General features: G+C 53.6%; 1 protein-coding gene across 1 annotated transcript; it reads right to left on the bottom strand.

The window, feature by feature from the left end:
* Nucleotides 1-1,028: 1,028 nt before the first annotated feature.
* On the bottom strand, nt 1,029-10,252 carry LOC133360673 (zinc finger protein OZF-like). The gene is made up of 6 exons (XM_061579466.1): nt 10,129-10,252; nt 9,254-9,279; nt 9,064-9,175; nt 6,587-6,768; nt 4,380-5,087; nt 1,029-1,472 (listed from the first exon to the last, which is right to left on the bottom strand). Exons 1-6 carry the CDS (start codon nt 10,250-10,252, stop codon nt 1,029-1,031), a joined length of 1,596 nt encoding a protein of 531 aa, XP_061435450.1.
* Between the last annotated feature and the right edge of the window lie 1,157 nt (nt 10,253-11,409).

Here is an 11,409-nt window from a genome sequence, read left to right as displayed (position 1 = left end):
TAATAAAAGTAAAATAAAATAAAATAAAAATCACGACGTTTCGGAGGCAACACAAACCTCCGTCTTCAGGTGGAATTTATTTTATTTTAATTTAACTTTTAGTATTTTTTATTTTTTTACCTACGTGACTTTACCGAAAAAACCTAAGAATATGAATCCTTGCAGTCACGAAAGCTTCAAATCTAGAATTAACATCTACCTAGCCACCAACACGGAAATGGCGCCGATGGAGAAAAAGCCCGAGACCACGTTGGAGTTCGCGACGTCGCCGTGCCCGTGCCGGACCCGCTGCCCGGGTGTGCAATGTCATTGCGTGCCGCGCGCAGAGATCGAAACTCGCGATGCTAGTTGCCGACGAGAGCTCCACGCGACCGCTCCACCGCCGCGTGTGAACGGCTTCGCTCCGTCGATGAGCCGCTGATTTGTCTACAGAGCGCTGCGATAGGAGCCGGCGTCAGACGGCAGCCCTGACCTGTCCATCGCTCGACCGATTCGATCAAAATAAACCCGACAGCTCGGCAAATGATTTCCCATTCTTCGCATGGGCAAGGGCCCTTCCCTCTCGTTAAGGAAATGGGCTCCTACGACTATAATCTACACGTCCCGTCTGCCCCACAGCCTTCTGGGGAGCGCGTCATTTCAGCAGCACTTGTTCAGCATGAAACAAAACTGTGCACCGATTTTGACACCAAATGTCTCATCAGCAGTCATGCTTGCCTGAATCAATGCTGTTGAATTGCCCAGATGTTTATAGGCTAGGACCAGTCTCATCATTACCACCAGCAGAGTCAGGCTCTGCTTGAACCAATGTTCCAGGTGAACCCTGCCAGTCGTCTCCCGCGCCGTGCCAGATACGAGTCCTAGTCGGATGCCAAACCGCAGCACACGGCACGGCACACGGCACACCACACGCACGAGAGACGACGCCGAGCGACTGAGCGGCTAACCCATCGCTGGCGCACACGCCTGGCAACGAGCCCGGCACTACAATATAAACTACACTATACCGGCACGGCCCATTGCCGCGATCACGGCGGCGACTCCACCGTCGTTGCCGCCACCGCCACCGCCGCCGTCACCGGCACGGTGGCGGGCTCCGTGTCGGCGGCGCCGTCACCGGCGGGCGCGGCCTCGTCGTCGTCGTGGGCACGGGCGGCGTGCGTGAGTCGGTGCCTGTGCAGCGTGGCGGCCTGCGCGAAGGAGCGGCCGCACTCCCCGCACTCGTGACGGCGCTCGTGGATGACGGCCGTGGCTCCGCCGGCGGAGGCGGCGGCGGAGGCAGCGGCGTGCCGACGCTCGTGGGCGCGCAGGTTGGAGAGCTGGGCGAAGGCGCGGCCGCAGTCGGCGCAGGCGTGCGGCCGCTCCCCCGTGTGCGTGCGCTCGTGCTTGCGCAGCGTGGACATGAGGGTGAACGCTCGGCCGCAGCGCTCGCAGACGTGCGGGCGCTCGTGCGTGTGCGTGCGCAGGTGGACCTATCCGTGGGTGGGGGGCAGAAGGAGGGGGGGCGGGGAGGGAGCACTGTTTAACCTTCCTTTCTCTGCCCCCCCCCCCCCCTCCTCCGCCCCTCACCACCTCACACGAACTCCGGTCATCCTCGCAGCAGCAGCAGTAGCGGCTTTTGACGAACCATCGAACAAACACGGTCACCGCATCATCGCAAGCTTTCAGATGCTATATAAACTACACTGTACACTACATTATACACTACACTATACACGACACTATACACTACACTATACACTACACTATACACGGCACTATACACTACTATACACGACACTATACACGACACTATACATGACACTTTACACGACTGTACACTACATTATACACGATACAGTACACACTACTATATACTACATTATACACGACACTATACACTACTATACACGAAAATACACTACACTCCTATACACTACATTATACACTTCACTATGCACTACAATCCTATACACTACACTACTATACTATAAACTATGCTATACACAACTATACACTACACTACTATAAACTACACTATACACTACACTACTATACACTACTCTACTGTACACTACACTATACACTACACGACTATACACTATAATATATACTGCTATATGCACCACTATACATTACACTTTTGGCTTACCGTCGAAAGCGCACTTTAGTTGCGCTTATACGGCCGCCTGGAACGCCACCGGGAGCTATGTACTTTTAAATCATCATACAGATTGATAAACTAATTTCTTCAGAACTTCAGAACTGATTATTTCCCCACACCTTTGATGAGCATGGTTGGCTATGCACAGTGTTGCGAAAGAAGTTCAACATACACACATACACAGAAACCCACAGAGGCACAACACACACACATAACAACAACCGTCATTGTCCATGAAGTGATAGTGACGTTACCATGGCGCTTGTGCCAGACTATGTGCACATTAAGGCCACGTGAAGTGTCGAACACCTGCCTGCAGGAGGTCACAGGATAGGCCAAGGGGCCATGGGTTGACTGAGATGACTGGCTGATGCACCACCTGTGCCCCCTACTGTGCCAACTTGCTGTGTTTTAGCCACCTCCCACTCTGCTCATTGCTGTGAGCGTCGCTCCTCTGCCTCCGTTGTTGCTGGAGGGCGACTGCCTGCAACTGCTCAGTAGCGTCCTTCACGAGCCTCCTCCACAGAGGCCGATCTTGACACCGCTGGTACCAGTCAAAGGTAAGTCCACTCAGCTCCATATCATATCATGCAACATCATTCCATCTATTCTCTAGCCCATGCCACGCCCATTTAACCCCCTCTATCTTGCCAAACAAAAGCTGTTTGGGCATGCGGTGGCTAGGCATGCAGGCTACATGACCCAGCCAACGCAGCCTTGCCTGCCAGACGAGCTCACCGATGGGACTGTGTTCAGATCTTTCAAGGATTTGTGAGCTGCTCACACAATCCAGCCTGGTTAAACCCAGGATGGATCATAGGCAGGCCAGCCTGAATGTTCATCACCAGCGAAGATGTCCCATTAGGGGGGTCTACATTTCACAAGCATAGAGAAGGGAGGGAATAACTGTGGCCGAGAAGACCTGAAGCAATGTATGGAGCGAAAGGCCAAGTAGCTTCCACACAGCATTATGCAGCCGATGAAAATATAATGCTACTCGACTGATTCAGAGTGAGACCTCTGCTGTCAAACTGGAACTGGTCATAAGCACACTGCTCAGGTACGGGAACTTCTCCACTCTCTCCACAAATGCCCCGCCAATAGAGTTGTTGGGGTGGAGTGTCTGATGGTACTAAATACCCAGGCAGGTACTTAGTTTCGGTGAGGCTGATGGTAAGGCCCCACCTCTTAGTGGCACACTCCAGGTTCAGCAGCAGCGCCTCCAACTCCTCCTCTGATTGAGCAGCTTTTACCAGATCATTGGCATCCATTACATAGTTGACCCATAGGGAGCCATCCCTTGACCCCACCCAGGTATCAATAAGCCTCCTATTGTATCAGTACCAGATGGAAATTCCTCCGGTACAGCCATCGAAAGCTTCACGAACTACGTGGTCAAAATAAATGTTAAATAATGTGGGAGCCAGAGGACATCCCTGTCGCACCCCAAGGTGAACAGGGAATGGCTCCAAATCCCAGCCAAACCTCCTGAATACCACAGAGATCCAGGCCATACCGGTCCAGCTCCCAAAAGAAGAGTGGCAGCCTCTCCTCCGCAGTGAGCATTCGGACATCTCACGTGGCCACACGCAGTGGCTTTTTGTTGTTTCGGGAGGAACCCCGAGGGTAAGGATTCAGTCTCCTGGCTCTGCCAAATGGAGTTTGGCCAGGAAACGTCATAGACGCCTGTCCCCTCGGGGCCTCTGACACTCCACACATGCATGCACACACGCACACCACACATACACGCACACCACTACACACACATTCACACACACACCACCATACACACATGCACACTACCAACAACAACAACGCACTCCCACACACCACCACATATGCATACACACACAAAGTCACACCACCACACAAGCCCACACACACCACACACCACGCACACACACCACACACGCACACACACGAAACACGCACACCACGACACATGCACGCACACCACCACACACGACCGTACACACACACACCACGCACGCACACCACACCATACACGCACACCACCACACATGCACACACACCACACATGCACACCACCACACACGCCCGCACACACCACACACGCACACACCACACACCACACACGCACACACCACACACGCACACCACCACACATGCACACCACCACACACACACACGCCCGCACACCCCACACACGCACACACGCACACACGCACACACCACACACCCCACCCGCCCCCCACAGCGGGCCCCGTCACCCCACCTTGAGGTTGGAGAGCTTGGAGAAGCCCTTGCCGCACTCGGGGCAGGCGTGGGGCCGCTCCCCGGTGTGCGTCCTCCAGTGCTCGCGCAGGTTGCACAGCTGCGAGAAGGAGCGGCCGCACTGCTCGCAGGCGTGCGGACGCTCGCCTGTGTGCGTGCGCCGGTGCTTGTCCAGCGTGGCCAGGCGCATGAAGCCGTCGCCGCAACGCTCGCACACGAAGGGCCGCTGGGCCGCGTGGGCCGCGCCTCGGTGGGCCCGCAGAGCCTCGGCCCGCGAGAACTCCTCGCCGCACTCGGCGCAAGCGTGGGGCCTCCCGCCGGGCGGGTGGGCGCTGCGCTCGTGCCGCTCCAGCGCCGGCGCCTGCGCGAAGGTGCGGTCGCACGCCCGGCAGGCGTGAGGCCGGCGGCGGCGGCCGTCGGCGTCGGCGGCCGCGGCGGCGTGCCGCCGCTGGTGCTTGCGCAGGGCGGCGAGTTCGGCGAAGGCGCGGCCGCACTCGGCGCACGGGTGCGGCAGGGCGCCGGCGTGCGACAGGCGGTGCAGCTTGAGGCCGTAGCCGCGGGAGAAGGCGCGGCCGCAGTCCGTGCAGGCGAAGGGACGCTCGCCGGTGTGCGCGCTGCGGTGCTTGAGCAGCGTGGACGGATGGGAGAAGGAGCGCCCGCAGTCGGCGCACGTGTGCGGGTGGTCGCTCAGGTGTGTGCGCAGGTGCACCTGGCGCAAGCACGTCCCGGTTTAGACATCGCGGCGCGCCACATCTCGTCACCGTCGCTCCACGTGGAGCTTTTGCTTTCTCACTCACTCACTCATATACTCACACACTCACACACTGACTCTACCACTCACTCACACACTCACTCACTCACTCTACCACTCACACACTCACTCACACACTCACTCTACCACTCACTCACTCATATACTCACTCACTCACACACTCACTCACACACTCACTCACACACTCACTCTACCACTCACTAACACACACACTCACTCACTCTACCACTCACTCACTCACACACTCACTCACACTCACTCACACACTCACTCACTCACACACTCACACACTCACTCACACACTCACTCACTCACCACTCACTCACTCTACCACTCACTCACTCACACACTCACTCTACCACTCACTCACTCACACACTCACTCACACTCACTCACACACTCACTCACTCACACACTCACACACTCACTCACACACTCACTCACTCACACACTCACTCACTCTACCACTCACTCATATACTCACTCACTCACACACTCACTCACACACTCACTCTACCACTCACACACTCACTCTACCACTCACTCACTCATATACTCACTCACTCACACACTCACTTACACACTCACTCACACACTCACTCTACCACTCACTAACACACACACTCACTCACTCTACCACTCACTCACTCACACACTCACTCACACTCACTCACACACTCACTCACTCACACACTCACACACTCACTCACACACTCACTCACTCACACACTCACTCACTCTACCACTCACTCACTCACACACTCACTCTACCACTCACTCACTCACACACTCACTCACACTCACTCACACACTCACTCACTCACACACTCACACACTCACTCACACACTCACTCACTCACTCACACACTCACTCACTCTACCACTCACTCATATACTCACTCACTCACACACTCACTCACACACTCACTCTACCACTCACACACTCACTCTACCACTCACTAACACACACTCACTCACTCACACACTCACTCATACACTCACTCACTTACACTCACTCACACACAACAACAACAACCACCATTCGCCACTAAGTGGCGGTGACATCACCACGATGCTTGTGCCAGGCCAAGTGCACGTTGAGGCCACGTGAAGTGTCGAACGCCCGCTGGCAGGAGGTCACGGGGCAGACCCAGGTGCCACGGGTCGACTGACTGAGATGACTGGCTGATGCATCACAACAACGCGCTCCGCTCATTGTTGTAAGCGTCGCTCCTCCACCCTCCGTTGTTGTTGGAGGGCGACTACCTCCGAACTGCCCAGTAGCGTCCTTGTGTGTTTGCTGTGACCACGTGGTGTTTGCTGTGACCACGTGGTGTGTCCACGGTGTTTGCTGTGACCACGTGGTGTGTCCACGGTGTTTGCTGTGACCCGCAGGAGGGAGAGAGAGATGCGTGCGGACGCGTTGGCCGTGGCACCTTGAGGCTGAAGAGCATGAGGAAGGCCTCCCCGCAGTGCACGCAGGTGTGTGGAGACTCCTCCTCCTCCACGTGCTCCTCCTCCTCCTCCTCGTCGTCGCCCCCTCCACCTTCGCTCACACGCAGGGGCCTCCGCCTCCACCTTCTCCTCCTCGTCCGCTGCTGTGGCCACTCGCTGCTCGCTGCCGGGGAAGTGGGGGGGGTGGTTGTACAGGAGGAGGAGGGTGGGGTAAAGTGTGGGTGCTCCCACCGATTCAAAGATGTCTGGTCCGCGTGGAAGCGGTACCACGGTGGCTAGATGTTGACTACCTCGCCTGGTGTGCAGGAGGTCGTGTGTTCGATCCCGACCCTGACGAGGCCTGCTGCTGTATATTTGGAGTCTGCGTCTCTCTCATCATCATCATCATGGTGGCTAGATGTTAACTACCTCGCCTGGTATACACGAGGTCGTGGGTTCGATCCCGACCATGACACCTGTTGTATATTTGGAGTTTGTGAATCTCTCTGTCTCTCTCCCTGTGATGATGAGGTGGAGCAGGACAAGGCAGGTGGCGTAGTGAATCGGGAATCTGTAACTGCGCGTTGTCACCGTTGCTTTAGATCCGCGTTGTTGAACGATGCCCGCTGCATTTACGTTTACCGAAAGTAACAGTCCTGTACCGAACATCAGTGAAAAATAACTTGGTAGCTCATCAGATTCCTCCAATATAAATACATTTCATGATTCTGTGTGCATGTTGAGGGATGGACAACTGAACAAGAAACGAGTTTCCAATTGAGTATAGTGGTGTAGTGTATAGGAGTGTAGTGCACAGTGTGTATTGTTGTATATAGTGTAGCATGTATTGTAGTGTGTAGTGTTTCATCTCCAATTTTGCCCCATGATCTTTTCTGAGCTGAGAGATTTCCCCTCCCCCAAAGCCTCACAGAGATCCTCAGTAAATCTGCAAATCTGTTCCAGGGGGTCGGAGATCTATCACCTTTCTTTCCCCTGATGGCGATAGGCGTGGCGCTGCAAGTTACTTTTTTGATGGAATAAAAGAGTAACTTGTGATCGCGAGCGACTGAGGCAGACTCCAACTCCTCAGAAACCCGCGACCACCACTTATCCTTGCAGCGCCGCACGGCTCTCCAAACCTCCGAGCAAAGGCCTCCTCATTCTCCAATGTGGGATGCTGTAGACGGTGAGAGTGGGCCTGCCGCTTTTTCCCAGCCAGCTGGAACACCTCGTCTGTCAGCCAGGGTCTCTGGGCAAGTTTGGGATGTGTACCCAAAGCAGCCATTGCAACTGCATGAGCCATAGTACTAAACCTCACCCATTTCCCCTCGGCATCAGGATGCGATGATGAAATTCTCGCTTGCAACTTTTATTAGCTGAGACCAGGCCACTGTGGGTTTGAATGAGGTCCTAGACGAACAGATGACAAGTCAATGGTCAGCGGGCAGATCAGCTCCACGGTAGGTCCTGGTCTCAAGGACATGGGCTCACATCCGCTGTTCTGTCACTATATATTCCAGCAGATATTCTTGCTTGGACCCGGGGTGCATCCATGATGTTGTGTGGATGCGCCAATGCCGGAAATGCGTGTTGGTAATTACAAGCCCATGGGCTGTACAGAAGTCTAGCAGCCTCCTACCGTTGTTATTGAGCTGATCTGGCCGATGCCTTCCAATCATTCCAGACCAGGTGCCAGCGTCATGATCCACTTGGGCATTAAAGTCACCCAACAGGATGACTCTATCCCAGGGGACCACTTTAGCTAGCACCTGTGACAGGAGGTCATAGAAGGCATCTGACTCATCGGCCTTGCCTGCATCTCTCCACTGATGTTCATCTTTGAGGGGGGGGGTATAAGCAACCACCACCACTAGCCTGGGGCTTACAGCTTCCCACACCTCACAGCCATGCTCCTACGCCCCCTTCATTCTTTTGTTCATAAGAAGAGCCACTCGCTGTTGTTTAGCAGTCTCCTGCCCCGAGTGGAGGACTGTCCACTCCTCATCATGACTAGAGCCAGAACCGGTCCACCAGACCTGCTGAATGCCAGATATCCAGGCGGTACCGGTCCAGCTCCCGACAAAGGAGTGGCAGCCTCTCCTCCGCAGTGAGTGTTCGAACATTCCACGTGGCCACACGCAGTGGCTTTTCGTTGTTCCTGGAGGAGCCCCGAGGGTAAAGATTCAATCTCCTGGCTCCGCCAATTGGGGTTTGGCCAGGAGACGTCATAGACGCCTGTCCCCCCGGGGCCTCCGGTACAAGCTTATTAGTTACATATTTATGTTTAATTCGTAGTTTCGTGGTAATGAATTGAAGGTGGAGGGGTTACCAGCCCCGCGCACCTGTCCAGAGCCCCCGTTTAGCCACTGTGGTGGTCACAGACGCCATGAGGGGAGAGGCCAATGGGCATTGGAGCCTCTTGCACGAGCTTAGTTAGATTTTTTTCCACGTAGTTTAGTGGTAATGAGAATCCGCCGACCTTGTCCCCCATCGTCGTCTTCGTCGTCGTCACCGCCGGCGTCGCTCTCCCGCAGCTCCACCTCCACCTCGGCCGTGCTTGGAGGGAGACCCGCCCCCTCCTCCCCCCCCCCCTCATCCCCCTCCTCCTCATCCCCCTCATCCCCCTCGGGCTCCCACTCCTCCCCCACGCTCTCCAGCTTGCCCCTCACCCCCATGCCAACCTCTCCTCCGTCACCTGGGATAGGCGGAAGGGTCAGGGGTCAGAATTGAGCGTATAGAGTGCTTCAAAAAAATGTGAACACACATATGGGACTATCGTTCTTCTTGGTTAATGTGGCTGGTATAAATGTCCACGTGAAAAGCCACTTGGCTGAGCCGCCATAGTTTGTGTTCGGCAGCGTTGCTTCTGAAAAAGAAACTTACAGAGCAGCTCAGCGGAGGCCTTACACCTCGTAAAGGTATAAAAATAAAGTAGTAGGTTTTTACCCTTTCAACTGGTACAAAAACTGACACCTTTATACAAGGCATCATGTTTGCAATAACCACAACACAAGCAGTCAAAATGCAAACAAAAAGAAACAACTCTGATTATGACGATGATATGCACTGTCCTTGAAGTTGATTGGTCCACACCCGAGACAGCTTTTCTTAGAGCCTAGTCTCCATTGGTGTTGGACCAGATGACGCCAAAAGGCGCACAACTCAAAGATAGCGCACTATCAGAGTATTGAGAGCTCGGGGTAAGCATTTACACTGAGACCTCCTTAACTCTGATAGTGCGCTATCTTTGAGTTGTGCGCTTTTTGGCGTCATCTGGTCCAACACCAATGGAGACTAGGCTCTAAGAAAAGCTGTCTCGGGTGTGGACCAATCAACTTCAAGGACAGTGCATATCATTATCATCATCAGAGTTGTTGATTTTTGTTTGCATTTTGACTGCTTGTGTTGTGGTTATTGCAATTTTGTACCAGTTGAAAGGGTAAAAAACCTATCACTATATTTTGCCACTGGTAAAGGAGATGTCTCATAGTGTAAAAATGAAGTTTAGTTTTTAGTTTAACCACCACTGCCACCAGTCGCTCACCCGCACCAGGGTCACTGCGTGCGAAGTCCACCGCTGGTGACGTCTCCTCCTCCACCTCCTCCACCTCCTCTTTGACCCTCAGCTCCTGCGAGGTGGCGCTCGGGTGCCGCGGGTCCATCGCCATGGCGACACGAGGAGGAGGGGTAACCACGGCAACGTCGAACGCCTGCGATGGTTGTAGTTGGTTTTGGTTGTCGTTGGTAGTTGGTAGTGGTTGGTTGTGGTTGTAGTTGTGGTTGGTAGTGGTTGTTGTTGTGGTTGTAGTTGTTGTGGTTGTAGTTGGTAGTTATGGTTGTTGTTGGTAGTGGTTGTTGTTGTTGTAGTTGGTATTGGTTGTTGTTGTTGTGGTTGGTAGTGGTTGTTGTTGTTGGTAGTGGTTGTAGTTGGTAGTGGTTGTTGTGGTTGGTAGTGGTTGTTGTTGTTGGTAGTGGTTGTAGTTGGTAGTGGTTGTTGTAGTTAGTATTGGTTGTTGTGGTTGTAGTTGATAATGGTTGTAGTTGGTTGTAGTGGTTGTAGTTGTGGTTGTAGTTGGGAGTGGTTGTTGTTGTAGTTGTTGTTGGTTGTGGTTGTAGTTGGTAGTGGTTGTAGTTGTGGTTGGTAGTGGTTGTAGTTGGTAGTGGTTGTTGTGGTTGGTAGTGGTTGTTGTAGTTGGTTGTGGTTGTAGTTGTTTACGTGTTTACCCGATTCAACTCGGTAAAGACCCTCGCTTTGTGAATGTTACTTTGTTGTGGTGGTTGTAGTGGTGGTTGTAGTGGTGGTTGTTGTGGTGGTTGTAGTGGTGGTTGTTGTCTCTGTGGTTGTTGCCTATGTAGTTGGTGTCTGTGTGATTGGTTTCTATGTAGTGGTTGTTGTTTATGTGGTTGTTGTTTATGTGGTGGTTGTCTATGTAGCGGTGGTTGTTGTCTATGTGGTTGTGGTTGTTGTGGTGGTTGTTGGGGTGGTGGTTGTTGTTGTCTATGTGGTTGTGGTGGTTGTTGTTGTCTATGTGGTGGTGGTTGTTGTGGTTGTTGTGGTGGTGGTTGTTGTCTATGTGGTGGTTGTTGGGGTGGTGGTTGTTGTTGTCTATGTGGTGGTGGTGGTGGTTGTTGTGGTGGTTGTGGTGGTTGTTGTGGTTGTCTATGTGGTTGTGGTGGTTGTTGTGGTGGTTGTGGTTGTTGTTGTGTATGTGGTGGTTGTTGTTGTGTATGTGGTGGTTGTTGTGGTGGTTGTTGTGATGGTGGTGGTTGTTGTTATCTATGTGGTTGTAGTGGTGGTGGTTGTAGTGGTGGTGGTTGTTGTGGT

This window comes from Lethenteron reissneri, chromosome 69, assembly GCF_015708825.2.
Source record: "Lethenteron reissneri isolate LAM-NWPU_2019-01 chromosome 69, ASM1570882v1, whole genome shotgun sequence".
NCBI classification, from domain to species: Eukaryota; Metazoa; Chordata; class Hyperoartia; order Petromyzontiformes; family Petromyzontidae; genus Lethenteron; species Lethenteron reissneri.
The sequence above is the reverse complement of the archived record's forward strand: the minus strand, read 5'-3'. Positions and strand labels throughout refer to the sequence as shown.

What these genes read in the sequence shown, in the direction of transcription:
- LOC133360673 (XM_061579466.1), bottom strand. Translation starts at nt 10,252, where the DNA reads ATGGCGATGGACCCGCGGCACCCGAGCGCCACCTCGCAGGAGCTGAGG. An exon ending in GAGGAGAGGTTGGCATGGGG is followed by an intron (nt 9,176 to 9,253) that starts GTGAGGGGCAAG and finishes GAGGGGGATGAG; the next exon opens with GGGGGGGGGGAGGAGGGGGC. An exon ending in TCATGCTCTTCAGCCTCAAG is followed by an intron (nt 5,088 to 6,586) that starts GTGCCACGGCCA and finishes TGCTTGCGCCAG; the next exon opens with GTGCACCTGCGCACACACCT.